Source organism: Perognathus longimembris, chromosome 8, assembly GCF_023159225.1.
Source record: "Perognathus longimembris pacificus isolate PPM17 chromosome 8, ASM2315922v1, whole genome shotgun sequence".
Lineage (NCBI taxonomy): Eukaryota > Metazoa > Chordata > Mammalia > Rodentia > Heteromyidae > Perognathus > Perognathus longimembris.
The window spans coordinates 77,209,087-77,231,796 of record NC_063168.1 but is presented as its reverse complement, the minus strand read 5'-3'; the positions used below and the strand labels follow the sequence as shown (position 1 = coordinate 77,231,796).

The following is a 22,710-nucleotide window of genomic DNA, read 5'->3' as shown; positions in this document are numbered from 1 at the left end:
GCAGAGCCCTGGCGTTGGGGGGCTTTGTGGGTGCGTGGGTTAGCCCTGAGCCATGGGTCCTGGAAGAACGGAGGCCCAATGGATTGACTGTGCTAGCCATCCACAGCAGGGGGGGGGCTGCCTGGCAAAGCTTGTCTGCTGTCCTTGGTTTCCTCCATGAGCTACATCATGGCTTCTTGACCCCAGGAACCTGGACAGCAGAGGACTGTCCTGTCTAGGGGCCTCTTCTCAGACCCAAACCACCCAGGCAAAGCACCAGATGAAAGCGGTGTCATTACACCAAGCACCCGAGCAAGCTGCTCACCACCTGGGAGCTGAAGCAGGAGCTCAGAGCATTGCCTGGTTCTGAGTGGCAGCGGAACCAGAGCCTCGGCAGGGGGCAGCCCTGGCCGGATGACCACAGAAGGGCTACAGGTTGGTGCCCGTGGAGTCTGAGAGTCATGAAGGGGGCTGTGAAGTGTCCGTGGCCTGGGGCTTCTGTGGCTCTGCTCTCACCTACATGGTCTTTCCAGACCTTTGGTTCTCTTGGTTACCTTGGCACAAGGGAACCATGTTATCAGCAGCACAGACACCTGGAGGTTTCTTCCCTTTGCAAAGGAATCCAATAAGTCAGGCACCAGATGAGCTGGGGGTGGGCTGGGAGTGCTGAGAGGTAGGGGTGGGGGGAGCTGGGGAGAGTGCAGTTAGCGTGTGTGTGTGTGTGTGTGTGTGTGTGTGTGTCTGTGCACGCGTGCATGTGCACGCAGACATGTGTATGGCCAGAGCACCCGGAAGCTTCTCCTGGCAGCGGTCTGGGTCTGAGGGCAGAGGCAGGAAGGGGCCCCGTGGATGCTAGGGAGGAAGTTGCCCAGCACTGGAGAGCCTTGGACTGTGGTCTGTGCAGGACCCAGTGCTGCTTCTGCTAACAGGGGGCTGTAGGGTTACTCTGGGGGACTCGGTGGGCACGTGGGTGTGGCTGGCCTTTCTGTGCATATGGTTACCGTTGCTGGCCCGCTGCTTGATGGTCAGCATCTGCTCTCCAGACAGCTTTGCCTTCTTCATGGCTGACGTGGCCCGCGGGCACCCTGACAAGCTGTGGACAAGACAGAACATGCCATTAGCACCGAGGACCTGCTGGCTTCTGCCAATGTTCAGCAGGAAAGAAGACGATTGAGAAGAGGCCCATCCAAGGGTCCCAATTGGACTGATCCCCGAGTGGAGAGGGAGGGTGGAGGGACAACTGCTGACAAGGTCCCAGCAAGTCTGGGTTCCACCGTCGTCGCCTCAGTGGTAGGCCGTCCAGCCCTCCTACCTGGCTGTTGGCTCCCGCTTCTCCTGTTAGGACTCTTCTTTGTACTTTCTACTTGCCCACGACACTCTGTGTCTGGGCTTTCTCTCCTGCCCAGCCCTGTCCAACTGCCTGCTCAACTCACACACAGAACTGTGCAGGCCGGGGCGGTCCTGTCCAGGAAGCTGCCCGCATGGCCCTGTGGTACAGCCACAACCAAGCTCCTTCTCCCAGACAGGCCCGGGGCCCGGCCCATCCCTGGCACCTGGAGAGCACATCGCCAGGTGCCAGTCGTTCCGGCATGGCTGCAGGAACGCTGTATGAAGCAGCACGTGGAATCCAGCATGGTTCCCTCTGCAGCTCCTCCTGCGGGATGTCAGGGCTAGGAGGGCAGACCGGAATGTTCTGCTTCGATTTTCAAAGCTTCTGAGTGGCAGAGCTCTGCCAGAAGCACCAGTGCCCTTGGCAGGAAGCTGGCGTCTGGTGCTCCTTTCTTGGGGATACTAATTACTTAGAGCCTAGAACCTTCAGGACAAAGCCAGGTTGGGCTCTGGAGTCCGACTGTGATGTGTTGTCTTCCCCTGTAAGGTGGGATGGAAACCAAACCAGAGCCGCCTCCTGGTCCAGGTCCTGGAAACGGGGTTGTGTCATGATGTGCTGGGCTGGTTCCAGCAGGTACCGGAGCCCAGGCCGTGCCATGCTGGGTTCTAGTGGGTAGTGGAACCTGGGTTGAGTCACGTTGGTTCTAGTGAGAACTGGAGACAGGGTTGTGTTGGCGGATCGTGTGATTACTGAAGCCTGGGTTGTGCTGTGATGGTTCTAGTGGGTTCTGGAGCCTGAGCTGGGTCATGCTGCTCTTGTGAGTATGGGAGCCTGGGCTGTGTTGTGCTGGTTTTTGAGCTTTCAGACAGTAAGCCTGCCATCTGGGATGACCAATAAGGCTGTCATGGGAGGAGAACCAGGCTAGAGTGAGTTTGGGAAACTAAATTAGGAAACAAAGACAGACCCAAAGAATGATGCATTCTGCTCAGACGTGCCTCCCTCGGCTCCATCCATTCCAGTCTGGTGAGTACATCGTCTCATGGGTCAAATTTGGAAGTAAACCCCGCGTGTCCTGGCTCAGGCCTGGGGAAGCAGCGGGGCTCCCAGGAGAAACACTGCCAGCTGGCAGCGGCTTGGGCAGCCTCCCGGTTGGGCTGCCCGGCAGTGTGGGGCCAGGGGGTGGGGCTGGCCCCTGGAGCCACGGGGAAAATCTGCCCTGACAACCTCCCCCAGGGACGGAACCGGGGCTGGCTTCCCTCAGAAGTAAAGGACCGAAGTCCTTAGCAAAGCTCTCCTGGAGACGCCTGCGTCAGACATAGCCTTGCCGTCTTGAGTCTGGGACGTGGTGAACAGCCCCCCTGGGCTGGCATAGGGGCCACTGCAGGAATGTAGGAGCAGGAGCTTCACTGGCTGCCCAGGGAGTCCCGGGTGGCTTCTGGTCCTGCCCAGAGGGGCTTTTCCTGGAGAACACTGGCTGGAAACTTTCACTGCCTGGTCAGCTTTGCAGGTGTGGGCCTGGGGAGGGGCTGCTCTTTGGGAAGGGAAGTAGCTCAGCCTGTGTGGGACGGTTCACCAAGCAGACTCGAGGGTCAGCATTAGAAGAGGCCTTGGTCAGAGCCCGGGTGCCAGCCTGTAGGAGTCGGGACAACGCCTGGCTGGGAAGTGGCCCCCGTCGTCTGCCCACACCACACCGAGGCGGCTTGTCTGACTATCCCCATCAGAAACTGGCTATTTTATCAATAAGCAAACTGCCACATGATGACGTTCTCACGGGGCTGTCCCTTCCTGAACTCGTCCCCGTGGGGGTGGGGGGGGTGGGGGTGGCATGGGTGGGGGGGCAGAGGAGCCACAAGGGAACGCCTGCCCCTGCTCTTGTGAACCTGCTCTACTGGGGGAGGGACCCCACGCCATTCCTTCTGGAGGTGAGTCCTTCTCAGTCTACTACCACAATTCAGAGGACTTTCTACCCCCCCCACCGCCCCCGGTTCTGCGCACAACAGGGAGCCCTGGAACTGTGGGGACAGAGAAGGCACTGGCAGTCCTAAGAGCTGAAATGAACTACGTTAATGGCCCCCACTCCCCCCGAACGCTTAGCTTGGAGCATCATCACACAAAAACAATCGTCCCCAGTTCTGAATCTTCCGTGGGCTCCGGAGGGGGGGTGGGCGTGGGGGGTGGGCTCCAGAGGGGGGGTGGGCATGGGGCTGTGGGCTCTGGAGGGGGGGTGGGCGTGGGGGGGTGGGCTCCGGAGGGGGGTGGGCGTGGGGCCGTGGGCTCTGGAGGGGGGTGGGCGTGGGGCCGTGGGCTCTGGAGGGGGGTGGGCGTGGGGTTGTGGGCTCTGGAGGGGGGTGGGCGTGGGGCCGTGGGCTCAGGAGGGGGGTGGGCGTGGGGGGATGGGCTCCGGAGGGGGGGTGGGCGTGGGGGGGTGGGCTCCGGAGGGGGGTGGGCGTGGGGCCGTGGGCTCTGGAGGGGGGTGGGCGTGGGGTTGTGGGCTCTGGAGGGGGGTGGGCGTGGGGTTGTGGGCTCTGGAGGGGGGTGGGCGTGGGGCCGTGGGCTCTGGAGGGGGGTGGGCGTGGGGGGGTGGGCTCCGGAGGGGGGTGGGCGTGGGGCCGTGGGCTCTGGAGGGGGGTGGGCGTGGGGCCGTGGGCTCTGGAGGGGGGTGGGCGTGGGGTTGTGGGCTCCGGAGGGGGGTGGGCGTGGGGCCGTGGGCTCTGGAGGGGGGTGGGCGTGGGGCCGTGGGCTCTGGAGGGGGGTGGGCGTGGGGTTGTGGGCTCAGGAGGGGGGTGGGCGTGGGGGGATGGGCTCCGGAGGGGGGGTGGGCGTGGGGCCGTGGGCTCTGGAGGGGGGGGGTGGGTGTGGGGGGGTGGGCTCCAGAGGGGGGTGGGCGTGGGGCCGTGGGCTCTGGAGGGGGGTGGGCGTGGGGTTGTGGGCTCTGGAGGGGGGTGGGCGGTGGGGGGATGGGCTCCGGAGGGGGGGTGGGCGTGGGGCCGTGGGCTCCGGAGGGGGGGTGGGCGTGGGGCCGTGGGCTCCGGAGGGGGGTGGGTGGGCGTGGGGCCGTGGGCTCTGGAGGGGGGTGGGCGTGGGGTTGTGGGCTCTGGAGGGGGGTGGGCGTGGGGTCGTGGGCTCTGGAGGGGGGGTGGGCGTGGGGGGGTGGGCTCCGGAGGGGGGTCCGGGCCTGGGATGTGGCGTCCCAGGCTCCCAGCAGCCCCCGCGGGCTCGGCATGGGCGGCCGTCCTCTCTGGTGGAGGGGGCCCTGGTGTCAGCTTGTGCAGCACCCGCACCACGCAGCACACGGGCGGCACACGGGCGGCACACTCGCGGCACACGCGCGTCACACGGGCGGCACACGGGCGGGACACGCGCGTCACACGGGCGGCACACGCGCGGCACACGGGCGGGACACGCGCGTCACACGGGCGGCACACGGGCGGCACACGCGCGGCACACGGGCGGCACACGGGCTGCACACGGGCGGCACACACGCGGCACACGCGCGGCACACGGGCGGCACACGGGCGGCACAAGGGCGGCACACGCGCGGCACACGGGCGGCACACGGGCTGCACACGGGCGGCACACACGCGGCACACGCGCGGCACACGCGCGGCACACGCGCGGCACACGCGCGTCCCACGGGCGGCACACGGGCGGCACACGGGCGGCACACGGGCGGCACACGGGCGGCACACGCGCGGCACACGGGCGGCACACGCGCGGCACACGGGCGGCACACGCGCGGCACACGGGCGGCACACGGGCGGCACACGGGCGGCACACGGGCGGCACACGGGCGGCACACGCTCGGCACACGGGCGGCACACGGGCGGCACACAGGCGGCACACGCGCGGCACACGCGCGGCACACGCGCGGCACACGGGCGGCACACGGGCGGCACACGCGCGGCACACGCGCGGCACACGGGCTGCGCAGGATCTCCAGGGCAGTGTGCGCAGCTGGGCGGCGCTGCCCGATCGCCCACTCGCCTGGACGTCCCGGGCCCAGGGCCGGGCCTCCCCGTCGGCAGCGGGGGGCTGCCGGCGGAGCCTCTCTCAGAGCTGGAGACCCTGGGCTGCTGGTGGGCTGCACGCGGGCGCCCTGTCCAGCCGGGGCTGGCGCCAGTCCAGCAGGTCAGGGTGGAAGCTGTTACTGCCCCGCGGCCGGCGGGCAGCCCCGCGGGCGGGTGTCGGCCCACGGCGGGAGCTGGGGTGTGGTGGTGGTGCACGGGGCGGGGCTATCCTATCTCAACACCACACACCCGATACCCTTGGAGGAAGCAGCCTGCAAGTGGAAGCTTTCGGCACGGTCTTGGGGCGGTGGAATTTCTTATCTGGATCCCATCCTTGAGCGGTGTCTACGGAGCATCCATCCACACGCGGCAGTGAAGCTGGGCGAGGTGAACCCTTCCCAAGGCGGGGCCGCCTGGGGGGGGGGGCAGGACCCGGGAGCAGAGGTGCGTCCTGCCCTCGGAAGGACCGCCAGGGAAGGCCCTCACGTCACGTGACAGCCATTACCTCCCCAGGCCGCCTCACTCCAGGAGGGGGTGTACTCCGCAGGGCGCCCCCCAAGGGCCTGCAAACGGAAACCCTCCGGCGCAGCCTGGGGAGCGAGCCAGAACGGCACTTCCGCAGCCTCGACCTCGGTGTGGCCTGGGTCAGGGTGGTCCGTGGAGCTGGGAAGCAGGGCCAGGGGCCTGACCGGTGGTCCGAGGCCTGACTTCTCCGCAGAGGGCGTGGGTTCCAACTCCAGGGCCATAACTGATTGAACGCTTGGCTGATGGCCCCCTTGGGTGGCAGGCCGAGGAAGGACGGAAGCTGGTGGGGACCAGGGAGGTGAGACCACAGCTCAGAGCCCCATCTGCAGGAGTGCGGAGGGAAGGGCCGAGCTCCACCACCCACGGGTGGGCCTCCCTGCCTTGTGCCTGATTGGGGCTGGGCACAGACTGCCAGGGTTGCAGGCTTTCTCCTTCCGGTTTAGAAGGCTCCACCTCATTGTCTCCAGTACCCAGTGCTGCTGTGGAGTACATATCTAGAGGTTATCCCTCTCTGTCTCTCCTTCTCATTTGCTTCTATTTCAGGAAGCTCAGATTTCAGTTTAGTGGTGGGCTCCTGAATCTCCTCAACATAGGCTGTTGCCCCACGTTCTCGGACCCGCAAACGTGGCCTTATCTGGGAATTGTGTCTTCTATTTTCTTTCTTTTTTTTGCCAGTCCTGGGCCTTGGACTCAGGGCCTGAGCACCGTCCCTGGCTTCTTTTTGCTCAAGGCTGGCACTCTGCCACCTGAGCCACAGCGCCCCTTCTGGCCGTTTTCTATATATGGGGTGCTTCGAACCCAGGGCTTCCTGTATAGGAGGCAAGCTCTCTTGCCACTAGGCCCAGCCTGGGGATTGTGTCTTTAAGGATGAGATCAAGTCAGCGAGGGCTCCAATCCAAGATGACTAGTGTCCTGGTCAGACGGGAAGTCCAGCTGTGATCCCAAGGGAGGCAGCATGGGGCAATGGAGCAAGAGCCAGTGGTGGAGCCACCTGAACAGGAAAAGGCTCCTCAGGAGAGTCAGGCCCAGGGGCAGTAACCGCAGACTTGAAGCCTCCATACTGGAAGGAAGCAGGCTCAGTGCCCACTGAGGGAGGGAGCCTTTCATCTTGCTCACGCTGTCAGATGGGGAGTTCAGCCAACTAGGTGTTTTCTCTGCCTCAGGCAGGGGCTCTTAGAGAGGGCAGTGTCCCACTGCGGGGTGGCATTGATTTCCACACGTTTTATAGCGCTAAGGGCACGGGACAGAGGGCTGGGCCATTGGAGCACAGACTGACAGGGGGCTGGGCCCAGGGAGACCAAGATGAGGTCCAGGATCAGCTCTGTTCTTGAGCAAACCTCAAGCTCCTTAGGCAAAACTTGCACCAGCTATTCTACAAATGCTGGCGAGGGTCCTGAATCTAGGCCAGGAAGCATCTGTGGGAAGCCTTGTGCTGGGTGTGGGTGGAATCAAGGCAGAAGGAGGAGGGCCTTCGTAGGAGGGGGTTGTGCAAAGACCCTGCCGTTTTCTAGAGAAGGTTGCTGGGAGTCTGACTGGGAGGGGAGCTGCTCTTTGTTCCTTTCCTGTAAGCCCTGTTGCCTACCTAGGAGAATGTGGCTCCTCCAGCCCATTTGTGGCTCCCTGTGGATCTGGGATAAACTGGACTTCCTAGGCTGTTCCCCAGGCCGGACCTGAGGGTCCCTGAGACCCTCAGGCTCCAGGCTGTGGCTTCCAGGCTTCCTGGAGAGGCAGCTCCAGAGCGAGTGCTGTTTGACTAGACCTCCTCCTGCGGGGGGGGGGGCGGAAAGAGAAGAGGGGGGGAAGGGGAGGGCCAAGGGTTTTAGCTGTATCTTAGCTGCTGCAGTTATGTAGTTCCTGTCTGTGAACCTTGCCATCATTTTTGACAAAATGAGAAGCATCTGTTGCCTCAAGGAACATTGTTAGGAGTAAAACCCAGAGAAAAGGCTGAGAGAATTCAAGGCGGAGGCTCTGGGGATACTAGGTCCAGAGGCAGTGTGGCGACAAGGTCTGGAGCCAAGGGAACACTTGGAAAAGGACACCCCAAGCTGGGGAGTGGCTTAGCGTCTTCAGGAGGGGAAGGAAGAGGGGAGCAGAAGGTGCTCAGATGCTAGGTCCCCAAAGCTCACCCAGTCTTGGGAGCTGGAGAGACACGGCTCTGGGGTGGGAGCTGCCGACTCTGTCAGCCTCTGTCAGCCTGGGGTGGCCCGGTGTCCAGCGCGCCCCAGCGTCTGGAGAAAGGCCTCCACACCCACTTGCAGTGGGCCCCACAGGAACAGCGGCGTGGCTGTTGGCACAGAGGCACCTCCAGAGGGGGCCTCTTGGCTCTGGGTGAGGGGGAGGAGGGGCGCCTGGCGCGTCCCCCAGACGGGGTGCACCAACACCACGGTTTACAGCTCCGTTTGCGGTGCTAGGCCAGGGCTCCGCCACGGAGCGGCGCCTCTTGTCCTGCGATCCCGAGGAAGTTAGAAGGCCATAGTCTCCGTCTGTGTGTTGGGGATAGCTGATGTTGTTTGTGGCGCTGTTAACATTTTTGTTTGTGCCTCGGTCCTCCCCGTAGCACTAGGACAGGCTCGTGTTGTTGAAGGCTCTCCGTCCCTCGGGCAGGGCGGGGCGTGGCGGCGTGGCCCGGTGCCTGAGGCTCTGCTGCCGGGGGCGGGGGAGGCCCACACATGTGACCGTGGCCCCCGGCTTTCCACGCCATCCCCTGGGAGCAGAGGCGGATGTTGGAGCTGAGCCTTTTCTCTCCCCGAAGCTTTCTGTCAAACACTAGAAACGCAGAGATGAGAGCACACGTGGACTGGTGTGGGGGTTAGGTGCAGAGGTGGCACGGTGACGAGGGCTTCGGGGACGCCGGTGTCGGCCCCCTCGGCGGCGCCTCCCCTGGGGCATCTGCCTGGGAGCCAGCTCCAGCGTTCGGGGGTGCACACGTCCTGAAGGCCTTCTCACCCTGGGGGACCGGCAGAGGAGACAGGGTGCACCCAGCGTGGAGAGGGAGGGAAGCCGAGAGGGGCAGGCATTGGTTCTCAGCGCCCGCAGCTCCGGTGGGCCCCCCGGCCCTCCCGGCTCCCCTCCCCGATGGAGCGGAGGCGTGTCCTTGCCAGCTCTGCTGAGATCCAGCCCCCCCGGGAGGCACCCCAGCGGCCGGGAGAAGGGCTCCGCTGGGCTCCGTCCAGCCTCCCTCGGCGGCCGGATGAATGCCGGCCTGGAGACCAGGGCCGGGACCCCGTGGGAACGTGGCTTTCATCTTTGCTGTGGATGTGTCTCCCTCCCCGGTGGCAGGGCCGGCGCTCGGCCGTGGCACGAAGGGGGGGGTGGCGAGTGTCCAGGGAGGCTGGGCCGGTGTGTGTGTGTGTGTGTGTGTGAGGGAAATAGGAAGAAAACCAAACATTTCTGTGAGCGCCAGTCCTTGTGTGGAAGGGGCTGCCGAGGGACGGGCAGGCGGGCTTACTCGACACGCCAGTCAGAAAGCCCTCGGAGGCCGGGGGAGTGGCTTGAGGGAAAGCGCCTGCGTCCCGAGTTGACGGCAGTGGGGCGAGACTTGAGGGCCGGCCCAGGAGCGCAGCACAGCGGCCGGTCCTCCCTTCTGCACCCGCAGGACGTCATCCTGGGCTCCGTGGCCGGGGACATCGCGGCTCCCCGGGCCAGCAAGTGTCCACGTGTCCTGGCCCTGTCTCAGCCATCTCCCTCCCCACCCTGTCCCAGTCCTGGAGAGCAGCAGCTCAGGGGGCGACCCTGCTTCTTCCAGGGCTCCTCCCTCGTGCTTCCCCATTCCAGGAGCCCAGTGAAGGCCGCTCCGTCAGTGTGCCACAGAAACCTCAAACGGAAGTATTTCCAGTGAAACCATCGCTGCTTCCCTGCTATGACCCAGGGCCAGTGCCCCCACGGGAGACGGGTCCTTGAACGAGATGGCTCAGTGAGCACTAGGGAGGCCCGGAACCGAAGACGTTAACGGAGGCCTGCCTGCACCCTCTGCGCGTGTGGAGGAGGCGGCCGGCTGCGCGTTGGGGGGGGGGGCACTGCACTCAAGCCCCGCCTGGTAGGCCTGGGGCTCCGACTGCAGCCTCCCCAGCCCTGAGAGAATGGTGTACACCCGGGGCCTTGGCTCTCGACATCACACACCTTCGCCAAGAGGGATCCATCCCCCACGGCCTGGACTTTATCCCCATCCTTCTACTGGGGCCAAGGTCCCAGACAGCCGCTCTCCCCGTTTACTCCTCTGGGCCCCTTGCCGTGCCGCTTAAACACTTCTCAAGCCTTCCTCCTCCCAGACTCAGACTCCAGGCCTGCTGTAAAGCCACGGTTCACCATTCCTCCGGGATCCCAGGAAGACTTGCGTCTCCACCATCAGCGGGGGTCTCCGGCGTCTCCCGACTCCTCGGCGGAGTCCACCCAGCTCATGCCAGTGGACCAGAGGCCTCTTGGAGACCCTTGTGCGGGCCCCTCTGTCGCCCCGCTGCCAGCCCCGTGTTTCACTCTCCACTCCATCCACACCGTTCCTCTGGGGGGGGGGGGCAGGTCAGAGGCCTACGTGCTGCCTAGAATTAGGAAAACAGAGGCCCTTGGGCCTTTTCTTGAAGCTCGGTAGAAACATTCATTCTTCTGACACATTTTGGGAGCACAGCTGTTTTGAAAGACTGCTTTTCATTTGAGAACTAATTTTCTGTAAAGACCCAGCAAATCCTGAGGTCAAAGCAAAGCGTTTCCTGTTTCTTTAGATCGGCTCTGCCTTCGTTCAGACACGAGTTAGCTCAGAAACCCTCCAGCTCAGATGCGCGGGGCCTGGGCTGCCCCAGGACTCACCGGGAGGAGGGCTGAGGCGCCCAGCGGGAGTCTTTTGGGAACCGGAGAGCCTGGAACGAGGGGGGACGTTCATCTGTGCCTCCGGGCTTCGCGTCTGAGCCCAGAGGGCTTTGCGCGTGAGGGTCGGCGCAGGGGAGTCGAGGCGCGTCCCCACAGACAGCGTCGCCCGCTGACTGGGGAGGCGAAGGGCCCCAGATCCCGGAGATGACGTCACGGCAGGGAGGACACCGTACGCCACACAGCCCAGCGGTGACTGGGACGCTCATGGGGTCGTGGGAGTCAGCGCGCGTCAGCGTGCTCTGCCGTTGTATTCAAACCGGCGCACACTGTTTTCCTTTTCCTCCTTGAGGGCTCGGAGGCCCGCGGGCCCGGAAGCTCTGACTCTGCCTGGGAACGACTCGGAGCCTGTGTCTGGCCAAGCAGGGCCGCCGCGTGGGACAGGTAAAATGAGACGCTCCCTCGGGTTCCTTGTCCCGCACAGGCCCCGATCCGAGCCCTGCCCGGCCGTCGGTGCGGGGTGAGGCCAGCTCACTGGTTCCCTGGGCTTCGGTGGCCTCCATAGACTTGGGGGCCAAAGGGGTCCCCCCGAGCCCGGGGGTAGTGTCCACATGCGAGGTCCAGATGATTTTCCAGCCTGCGTGCAGGGACTGTGTGAAGGGCAGCCTGGGCCCCGAGACCCTGTCAGCTACCGGGGAAGAGGACGAGCACCGGCGTTCAAACCAAACCTCCACCTGGCCGGAGGCCCTCGGAGCATGCACCTCTGGAGAGAAGGGGCCTGGCAGACGACGGTCCTGCGTGTGGTCCAGCTGGGAGTTGGGAATCACTCCACTGCCTCTGAGACAGAGCGGCGGGAGACGACACGGGTGGGCCGCAGGGGACCCGCGGCCCGGAGAGGCGTCTGCGTTGTGCAGAGCGGCCCCGGCCCCGAGCTCCTCTGCTGCCTCCGTCCTGCCTCTCAGACGCCCGCCGAGGGCCCTGCTGGTCAGCGGGGAGGCTGGCCTCCTCTCCCACCCATCTCTTCTGCAAGCAGCCCACCCAGGCCACGCAAGACAGTCTCACAGCTGTTCATTTCTTCGGGTCAAACCCACGGAAATCCTCAAGGCGATGGCCTCTCGGGGGGCTTCGCACGGACCTCGGCCCAGACGCTCAAGCTGGGGTGTCAGTGGCCAGCGCGCCCCTGCGTCTGCCTGCGGGCCTGCCTCTGAGCTGTGGCCAAGGCGAATGTCGCCGTCTACAGATGTCCCCGTGTGGGCAGGAGGGCGCGGGGGAGATTACCGCCCATTTCCTACGGCGGATCCTGACGGAAAGCTGCTGCTCTGCGGTGGTTGAAGGAGTTGATGACTTTCAAACACATTGAAGGCTTTGCTCGTCTTTCCCTAAACTTCCCAGTTTTGCTAGTGACCCGGGCTGCTTTAGTGCAGAGGGGAAGGAGCACCAGGGACCCGAGTCTCACACCACTGCCAGCAGGGCCGGCATCGCCCAGCACGACTCGCTGCCGGGCATCCCACGGGAAGGACCCTGTCGGGCCCCCGCCCCCACCCTCGGTGTGTCAGGAGGACCCCGCGCCCCCACCCGCGGTGTGTCAGGAGGACCCCGCGCCCCCACCCATGCGGTGTGTCAGGACGACCCCGGCCCCGCGCCCTCCCCCGCGGTGTGTCAGGACGACCCCGGCCCCGCGCCCCCACCCATGCGGTGTGTCAGGACGACCCCGGCCCCGCGCCCTCCCCCGCGGTGTGTCAGGACGACCCCGGCCCCGCGCCCTCCCCCGCGGTGTGTCAGGACGACCCCGGCCCCGCGCCCCCACCCATGCGGTGTGTCAGGAGGACCCCGGCCCCGCGCCCTCCCCCGCGGTGTGTCAGGACGACCCCGGCCCCGCGCCCTCCCCCGCGGTGTGTCAGGACGACCCCGGCCCCGCGCCCTCCCCCGCGGTGTGTCAGGACGACCCCGGCCCCGCGCCCTCCCCCGCGGTGTGTCAGGACGACCCCGGCCCCGCGCCCTCCCCCGCGGTGTGTCAGGACGACCCCGGCCCCGCGCCCTCTCCCGCGGTGTGTCAGGACGACCCCGGCCCCGCGCCCTCCCCCGCGGTGTGTCAGGAGGACCCCGGCCCGCGCCCTCACCTGCGGTGTGTCAGGAAGGACCCGCTGACGTGCCCGGAGCCGTCGCAGCCTGGCGTGGGGCAGGACATGCCCTCGGTCTTGACGGACTTCCAGGAGAACTGCGAGCCGTTGAGGTAGCCGTCCTTCTGCCGCTTGGCGGCCAGCGGGCAGCCCGAGGCGCTGCGGTGGGACGCGTACTTCCCCGTGATGTGGCCCTGCCCGTCGCAGCCAGGCACCGGACACCTGCGGGACGGGGAGGAGCCACCTCATCCTCCCGGTCTGCCGGCCCCGGGGGAGGGGGGGGGGGAAGCCAGCCTGGTGTGGGAGGGATGGCACGGGGGTCCGCCCGGCCCAGAGGAGGGAAGGACACCGCAGAAAGATGGCCCAAGGCGCCACACAGTGGGGCTGTGAAGTATTACTGGTGGGGAGAAGGTTCCGGAAGGGGTCTGGCTTTGTGAGGGCAGGAGGGACACTGGATGGGTCCTTGGTGTAGAGGCCCGTGAGGGACGTTGGATAGCACACAGGCAGGGGAAGGCATGGGTGTGGCTAAGGCGGGCTAATGGGTAGAATTAACGCCCAGAGTATGTCCTCCACCGGCCGTCAAGAGGCGGAGCGCATGCGTGTGTGCGCGAGTTCTCAGGACTTCCCAGCTCGGGAAAGGCGGGGTGTCCTGCGGGGCCCCTGTGAGGCAGGACACCAGTGCGGCCTGCACGCGGGGGTGTCCTGTGTGATTCCTTCGCGATCCCCCCAGGAAAGCCTGGTGGTGGTTGATTTTGTGGGTGATGACTCCCCTCACTGCGGAGCGTGGCCGGCCACCTCTCAGCCCGCCGGCAGGCACCCTTGGCTCTTGCGGCCTGGCCGCTTAGTGAAATCCCAGCCGGTACCCGCTGTGGCTGCACGGTGTTTTCCGGGACTTCACGGCGCCCGTGCACCGGCTCCCAAATCCTGGCCTCACAGGCTGCCTACCTGATGGGTTCCTGGTCCTCCTTGTCCTCCTTGCTCTGTGCTATCCGAATGCCACTTTTCTTGGCCCTCGGACATCCTGAAAGGCTAAAGGTAAAACATGTTTTAGAAGCAGCCCACCTGCTGATGAAGCACGAGTTCCTAACCCCTGACTGGATCTTGCTCTAGCTTGGGTTTCTGGGGGAAGGGTGTGGTAATTCAGAGAGATGAGTCTTCTATGCAGACCTGTGCCTTCTCAAGGCCTCCACAGGCTGCCAGGCCCCTCTCAAGGGGTTCAGGAGCCTAGGGGGTGCTAGCGTGCTACATATAGGGCCGAACAGACTGCCTTTGAGATGGGAGCAGTCTCGGGGTGCTAGTGGATCATCTCTATAATCCCAGATACTCAGAAGGCTGAGATCTGAGAATCACAGAACCAGCCTGGGCAGACACACCTACAAGACTCTTATTTCCAATTAGGCAGCAAAAAGTTAGAAGTGAAGATGTGTCTCAAGTGTTAGAGTCAGCCCTGAGTGAAAGCGATAAGAGACAGAGAAAAGAAGAAATGCTGAGCTGAGACTGGCCAGAAAAGATGTTTGGAGAAGGGTTCCCCAGGGAGACAGAGGGGGAGGGGGAAGGAAGGGGGCAGGAGAGGCACAGAGGAGAGGGAGGGGCAGGGATCAGGCAACCCCAGAATGCCCCACCTCCGCTTCTGTCCACCTAAGGGCAGATTTCTGATGATCTACAGAGGGGACAGTGGAGTTGACATGCCAGTTTCCTTTGCTAGTTTTCAGATATCAGAAATGTCCCTTCTGGGCCTCGCCCCTGTGTCTCCTTCCCTGCCCACTACTGGCTTAGGGTTGGGGTGGACTCTGGCCCCACTACAGCTCCGTGCTCAAAAGCCTTGTGGCTTCTCCCCGAGGGCGCTGCTAGCTGGCCACCCATGGACTTTCCATTCTGTCCTCCAAGGTCTGAGTGTCGTCCTTGGCTCCATGCCCCTCCCCCCCCGAAGTGCTGTCAGCTGTGACTGTGACCTGTGACTATGACTGTGAACTGTGAGCTGTGACTGTGACTGTGTGTTGTGACTGTGACTGTGAGCTGTGACTATGACTGTGAACTGAGAGCTGTGACTGTGATCTGTGATCTGTGACTGCGATCTGTGATCTGTGACTGTGAGCTGTGATCTGTGACTGTGAGCTGTGACTGTGACTGTGAGCCGTGACTGTGAGCTGTGGATGTGACTGTGAACTGTGGGCTGTGACTGTGAGCTCTGAGCTGTGATCTGTGACTGTGATCTGTGATCTGTGACTGTGAGCTATGACTGTGAGCTGTGGATGTGATTGTGAACTGTGAGCTGTGACTGTGAGCTGTGATTGTGACTGTGAGCTGTGGATGTGACTGTGAGCTGTGACTGTGATCTGTGAGCTGTGACTGTGAGCTGTGACTGTGACTCTGACTGTGAGCTGTGACTGTGAGCTGTGATTGTAACTGTGAACTGTGAGCTGTGACTGTGATCTGTGAGTTGTGATCTGTGATCTGTGACTGTGAGCTGTGACTATGACTGTGAGCTGTGGATGTGACTGTGAACTGTGATCTGTGACTGTGATCTGTGCTCTGTGACTGTGAGCTGTGGATGTGACTGTGAACTGTGAGCTGTGAGCTGTGGATGTGACTGTGAACTGTGGGCTGTGACTGTGAGCTGTGACTGTGAGCTATGGATGTGACTGTGAACAGTGGATGTGACTGTGAACTGTGAGCTGTGACTGTGAGCTGTGACTATGAGCTGTGACTGTGAGCTGTGACTGTGATCTGTGATCTGTGACTGTGATCTGTGCTCTGTGACTGTGAGCTGTGGATGTGACTCTGATCTGTGAGCTGTGACTGATCTGTGAGCTGTGACTGTGAGCTGTGACTGTGACTCTGACTGTGAGCTGTGACTGTGAGCTGTGATTGTGACTGTGAACTGTGAGCTGTGACTGTGAGCTGTGAGCTGTGAGCTGTGATCTGTGACTGTGAGGTGTGACTCTGACTGTGAGCTGTGGATGTGACTGTGAGCTGTGGATGTGACTGTGAGCTGTGATTGTGACTGTGAGCTGTGATTGTGACTGTGAACTGTGATTGTGACTGTGAGCTGTGATCTGTGACTGTGAGCTGTGATCTGTGACTGTGAACTGTGGATGTGACTGTGAGCTGTGACTGTGACTGTGAGCTGTGATTGTGACTGTGAGCTGTGATTGTGACTGTGAGCTGTGGATGTGACTGTGAGCTGTGACTGTGACTGTGAGCTGTGATCTGTGACTGTGAGCTGTGACTCTGACTGTGAGCTGTGGATGTGACTGTGAGCTGTGGATGTGACTGTGAGCTGTGATTGTGACTGTGAGCTGTGATTGTGACTGTGAACTGTGATTGTGACTGTGAGCTGTGATCTGTGACTGTGAGCTGTGATCTGTGACTGTGAGCTGTGGATGTGACTGTGAGCTGTGACTGTGACTGTGAGCTGTGATTGTGACTGTGAGCTGTGATTGTGACTGTGAGCTGTGATTGTGACTGTGAGCTGTGGATGTGACTGTGAGCTGTGACTGTGACTGTGAGCTGTGATCTGTGACTGTGAGCTGTGACTCTGACTGTGAGCTGTGGATGTGACTGTGAGCTGTGGATGTGACTGTGAGCTGTGATTGTGACTGTGAGCTGTGATTGTGACTGTGAACTGTGATTGTGACTGTGAGCTGTGATCTGTGACTGTGAGCTGTGATCTGTGACTGTGAGCTGTGGATGTGACTGTGAGCTGTGACTGTGACTGTGAGCTGTGATTGTGACTGTGAGCTGTGATTGTGACTGTGAGCTGTGGATGTGACTGTGAGCTGTGACTGTGACTGTGAGCTGTGATCTGTGACTGTGAGCTGTGACTCTGACTGTGAGCTGTGGATGTGACTGTGAGCTGTGATTGTGACTGTGAACTGTGATTGTGACTGTGAGTTGTGGATGTGACTGTGAGCTGTGATTGTGACTGTGAGCTGTGATTGTGACTGTGAGCTGTGATTGTGACTGTGAGCTGTGAGCTGTGAGCTGTGACTGTGATCTGTGAGCTGTGAACTGTGACTGTGAGCTGTGACTGTGACTGTGAGCTGTAAGCTGTTACTGTGATCTGTGACTGTGAGCTGTGGATGTGACTGTGAGCTGTGATTGTGACTGTGAGCTGTGATTGTGACTGTGAACTGTGATCTGTGACTGTGAGCTGTGACTATGACTGTGAGCTGTGATCTGTGACTGTGAGCTGTGGATGTGACTGTGAGCTGTGACTGTGACTGTGAGCTGTGATTGTGACTGTGAGCTGTGATTGTGACTGTGAGCTGTGAGCTGTGAGCTGTGACTGTGATCTGTGAGCTGTGAGCTGTGACTGTGACTGTGAGCTGTGAGCTGTAAGCTGTTACTGTGATCTGTGACTGTGAGCTGTGGATGTGACTCTGATCTGTGAGCTGTGAATTGTGCACTGGGGCCCTGTCCTCCCTTTGCTGAGGGCCATTCCATGGGGAGCCTGCACACTGGGGAACCCTGCCCGGTGGAGCACTGAACACATGACAGACTCTGTAGGTGTTTGTTAAGGTCAGTTGAAGAAGTTCCAGAGTGGAGGTGGAGATGGAAAGCTGCACCATCATTAAAACCAAAACCCAAATGTGCTCCAGGAAAAGGAGGGCTAATGTTGCAGGGGCGCTCAGGTATGCCGGGGCCATCAGAGGCCCAGAGCCTGAAGAAGGTTCTTAGTAAACCGTGGGCTTCTGTGTGCTTTGAGAAGTCGATTTACACAGACTTCTGTTGACTTTACCATGGGCCTCAGTCTGTCTGTCTGTTAACTAAAAGCAATGCTTTTGCTGAACACAGTGTTTAACCCTATTCGAACTCCTAGTGTGGGAGGCTCTGACTATCATTAGCAACATTTCAATGCACTCTATATGTGAAAACCCCTAGGGGGCTGCATTTGCCCCAACCTAAATACCATTTACTTTCCATCTTCACAATCCTAGGGTTCCTCACTCCAGTATAGTCCGTAAGTTGTACTTGCAAACACACCCATGCACACCCACACACATCATACATGTATGTTATATGGATACATGTGTGTGTGTGTGTGTGTGTGTGTGTGTTTGAGAGTTTTCCCACATAGCTTTATCTGTCTCTTAACTTCTGGTCCCCTTGCCTAGCCCTCCCTTGGGTTAGAGCTATATGCCACCATCTATAGCTCTAAACATAACAATTGTACTATGCTAATAGGTAACATTCCAGAAAACAAGCAAAATAAATTAAAATATTGACGCTATGTTATGACTAAACTTATATGATGCCAAAAAAAGGCAATAGAAGAGCAGCCGCTGGACATGGAGGAACTGTAAAATGCCCACTTTCCGTTGTACGGACTTACGAAATGCTGCAAGTGTTAGCCAGGTGAAGACCGGGACATTCATTTTCTGGGGGATTACAGTAAAGACCTGTACAGAATGTGCTTGGCTTTTTATGTTTATCTCGAGTGTTTCTGTTTTGTTTGTTTTCAGTGTTATTGAAGCGCACGGGTCGTCTGCCCTGGAGACCTTTGGGACTGGGCTCATGGTGCCCTGCGTGCCCTGCAGCCCGGCGAGACCGGCCGAGGGGTGCTCTCTCCTGACCCAGCCCCCGGAGGGGCCCTCTCCACGGTGCTGTGGACGAGGCTTGGGGGCCCCATGGTGGACCGTGGGGCACAGGACAGCTCTGCAGCAGAGAATTGTCTGCCCCCAAATGCCTGCTGTGGCCACGAGCCTGTGCGTGGCCCCTGAGCCAGCCTCCCCCAAACCAGTTCCTTCTACATTCTTCTACAACACAGCCTTTCTGCTGGACACCAGCACGTGGTCTCAGGAGAGACCCCAAGTGCCCGGACATGAGCGCAGGGAACAGGTAACAAGCAGCCGTGTCTTCAAGGCAAAGTACTCTTGTCCCTCATCAAAACACGGCCAGCCAGGAGCCAGCTCTGACCACCAGGATCTGGTCACTTAGGCAGGAAATGGCATGGCTAGCCACCTCCCCCCAGCCAGGCTGTGTGCCCACCTGTTCTAGGGGCCAGCAAGGTTTCCTGCCTTCTGACCCTCGCTGAACTCCCCTTCCTTCCTTCCTTCCTTCCTTCCTTCCTTCCTTCCTTCCTTCCTTCCTTCCTTCCTTCCTCCCTCCCTCCCTCCCTCCCTCCCTCCCTCCCTCCCTCCCTCCCTCCCTCCCTTCCTCCCTTCCTTCCTCCCTTCCTCCCTTTCTCCCTTCCTTCCTTCCTTCCTTCCCTTCCTCCCTTATTTCCTTCCTCCCTTCTACATCCCAACTTCCCTCCCTCCTTTCCTCTTTCCTTTCTTCCTCCTTCCCTCCCTCCTTCTCTCCCTCCATCCCACCCTTGTTTTCTCTTTCCTCCCTCCCTTCCTTCATTCCCCTCCCTCAACCCCTCCCCCTCCCTCCCTCTTTCCTTTCTTTCTTCTTCCCTCCTTCCTCTCTTGCCTGCACCCCACTCCTCATCTACGAGTCCCTGCTTGCCGTCTCTTTGAGGAGTCAAGTGTAGGTCCCTCTCCCTTCTTCACGGGAGGCTTGAGAGCAGAGGTCCCTGAGCCTGTCTCCAGAGTCTCCTTGAACAGAGCCAGGCCCGCCATCTTTAGTGAGTGTAATACACCAAGAGCTCCTTTCAAATCTCTTCTAGCATGGGGCTGGCAGGTGGAGGGCGTTTGTACATGTTCACCACAAGGCAGGGGGTGGAAGGCAGGTGTGTGTCCTCACATGACAAGGCTCCATGTCCTATCGTGGACCCTGCCCTTGTTAATCTTTTCTGTAGTACCCAGCTTTGTGTGTCCTTGTACAGTCTGTCGCTCAAATCTTGTTTATTTGTTTTGTTTTTTTTGGCCAGTCCTGGGCCTCGAGCTCAGGGCCTGAGCACCGTCCCTGGCTTCTTTTTGCTCAAGGCTAGCACTCTGCCACTTGAGCCACAGCGCCACTTCCAGCTTTTTTCTGTACACGTGGTGCTGAGGACTCGAACCCAGGGCTTCATGTATACGAGGCGAGCACTTTTACCACTAGGCCACCTTCCCAGCCCCACGTCGCTCACATCTTAAGGTTACCAGATAAACTTTCAGTTGGGAGTGCCTGCCTCTCCACAGCTGTTCTCAGAGATATAACTGTGCGCTGCACATCAATCTTTTCCCCTTGTGCTTTCCATTTGGAAAGAAATCCCGTCGTATGACTAGATAGGCTCCCCTGGGGAAGGGGGTGCAATTGCCCCAGGAAGACATCTGGGGGCGCCCCGGGAACACGGCACTGCTCCGGGAGGATGCTGAGAATCTAGGTTCTCGACCCTCTGAAGCCAGACGGAGCCCCAGAGCCTGCTTTGAGAAGAGCATCTGTACGCACCTTCGGTGAGAAGCGTAGTTGCCGGTGATGTGTCCGGAGCCGTCGCAGCCAGGGGTGGGGCACCTAGAAGCAGAAACGCAGATGGGCACACTTACTCGGAGGCCATACAACCCCTGGGGACTTAGCTCTCCTCTTATCCAGTAGGCAACCTCTCCACTGCTCAGCCTCCCTGCTGGGAGGTACTGGCTTGAGCTGGGTACGAACCACTCCTTCCTCCCCCAGTACGTCTTGCCAGAAGGGCCAAGAATTCTGTCACTGCTTCGACTCCACCGTCTCTGGAACGTCTGTCTAGCGTCCTTGGTCGTGAAGCTGTGGGTCCCAGCCTACCCGTTCCCTCTGAGGGCCTGTTCCCTTCCTTTGTTACTTATGCGCACCACAGGGTGTGATGGTGCCAAACCAAACCGGAAGCAAGAGCAACCCTCGGGCAGACGCGCGCGCGCCTGGGCTGGGGCGTGGTGGTGCCGAGCCGCTGTCCCGGGCCACACAGCTCCTCGCACCTTGGGCTCCCGGCAGCCTGCAGATGCACCCGTCTGCTCCAGACCACACCGGGCAGGTCTGGTCCACCCTGAATCCTATCACACTCAACCGCGGGAGGGCCCTGCGGAAGGACCTGGAACCTACGGGTCAGCGGGGCCTCAGAACGGCCGCCGCGCCTGCCTAAAACAACACCGGGCCAATTCCTCACCGGCCTTCCTACCCACAGAGAAGCATGGCTCTCCATGTGCATGTGACGCTTAGACTATGCCAGCCAAGAAGAAGCGGACAATACCACGGAACTATGTCCCATAGAGCTCTTTCATTGCTTTTTTACCACAATAAAGGGGGGGAGGGGAAGGGGGACAAAAACTCAGAAAAGCAATTCTCTGACTTAAGTTAGTAAGCCCACCTCAATAACGATCGAGCCACATTACCACCTACGGGAAAGGCTTCGGCTCTGCCTCCTCTGTGTGAACTCCTACCCAAGAGGCCTGCACGAATGCCAAGGGTGAACCAATGGCTGCGTCCAAAGATTGCAGATTCTTTTGCCGCACTCGGAAGCCCAGCACAGCGGGGCCGGGGCAGGGGCGCTCTGGGCTCTCTCCAGGCTCTGTCTCGAGCCGGGCAGGGGGAGGCCTTGCACATATATGGATGTCTTGTTTGACATCTGGGTGAGTTAAAAACCGAAGCCACTTTCAGTGTTCAGAAGTTTTCTAATTTCCGGTCAGCCCTCAACGGGGAGCGTGGTTCTGGGTCTCAGGGCAGAGAGAAAATCGGTACCTTCTGTATCACGTCCACGCAGGGATCAAGTTCAACTACGGCCTGTCCCATGGGGAGGTGAAAACTGACTGGGCAGAGGGGAGCCGAGAAGGCTGTGTGCTCCGGCCGGCACTCCAGCGTACCAGGACCTGGAGACGGGAGTTTCCGGGAGAGCAGGGAGGATGTCCGCGTCTCTGAGCAGCGACAGGGCCCCAGTCCTGTGCTGTTTGCCTACACTCGCAGCTCAGTTCCAGACCATGTGGGCGCCGGCTTAGTGTTTCCTAAATAATGCTTACATGATTGATTAGCTGATTTTCCAAATGACGCCACAGGTGGATCAGACCCTGCCTGGGACCCCCACAGGGGGAAAGCTGGGAGCGTCATCGTCACCAGCCATCACCAGCAACCTGGTGTCGGGTCTAGGCACGTGTCGAGAGCCAAGTGTCTCCTATCAGCCCTGCGTGGCCTCTTCCTTTGTTCAGGAACGTGACTTAAACGCTTCCTAACTGAGTCAAAGGTGATTTTGAAATGGACTCATTTTGACAGGAGAGCGCAATTCGCATGCCTTCTTTTGGGTGGAGGTGGAAGTATTCTGCTCACCTTTGGGGTGAGACATTATAGCCACAATAATACAGTAAAGATCAGATTTCACTACCTGTAAAACAGAGGCAGTTCTTGAGTGTATATAACTGCCTCTTATGCACGTGTAATCCATCACTGGGTAAGAAAAGAGGTGTTTAAAATGTCATTCTCCTCCACAAAACAACAGAAAACTCCAATGGTTTTGTTCCTTTTCAGTTTTCTCTGGATTGGGGGAAAACAGCACAGGAAAGAAGTGCTTTCCTTTGAAGGATTTCCAGCGGGGCAGAGGGGTCTGCACCCCAGCTCTGCAGCTTGCTAAGCGCGGTGGCTGTGGGGACCCCTTGGCCATGGGGTAAGAAGCAACCTCCGTGAGGAGGAAGCAGAGGAGAGGTGCCGGGTCGGTGTCCTCGTCCGCCTCCCGCTCCCCCCCCGCCCCCCCCCACCCCCCGCATCCTGGGGCTGAGAGCTGGGGGCCGTCCTCACTGCCAGCAGTGCAGGCCTGCCCAGCCAGGACACTGATTGTCAGCGCGGTGTCCTCCCGGCCGGGGTGCAGACCAGCGGAGGATGCTGGCTGCTCCCCACACCGCGCCTTCAGCTTCCCACCGGTAGATGGCGGTCTTGGACTGCGAAAGGCAGCTCAGAGGACGGCTGTCTCTTCCAGCTGCCCCAGGAATTCATTTCCACAGGACTGCTCAAGATGTTAAGTCTTCTAAAAACTCAGATTTACATACAAATTCCCCAGCTCTTAGAATCCTCCACATTGAAAACCCCCATTTCCGGCAGTCGTGAGAGAATGGCAATTCAGCTGGCACAG

General features: G+C 60.6%; 1 protein-coding gene across 7 annotated transcripts in view; it reads right to left on the bottom strand.

Moving 5' to 3' along the window:
- The window catches only part of Myt1l (myelin transcription factor 1 like), a 136,411-nt gene that overhangs the window by 10,268 nt on the left and 103,433 nt on the right, over nucleotides 1-22,710 (bottom strand). For all 7 annotated transcript variants that reach the window (XM_048352183.1, XM_048352184.1, XM_048352182.1 and 4 more), the window contains 4 exons: nucleotides 20,079-20,141; nucleotides 13,704-13,787; nucleotides 12,759-12,980; nucleotides 981-1,072 (listed from right to left, as the gene is read on the bottom strand). In XM_048352183.1, coding sequence (XP_048208140.1) covers nucleotides 981-1,072; nucleotides 12,759-12,980; nucleotides 13,704-13,787; nucleotides 20,079-20,141 — 461 coding nt within the window. The remainder of the gene's footprint in view (nucleotides 1-980; nucleotides 1,073-12,758; nucleotides 12,981-13,703; nucleotides 13,788-20,078; nucleotides 20,142-22,710) is intronic.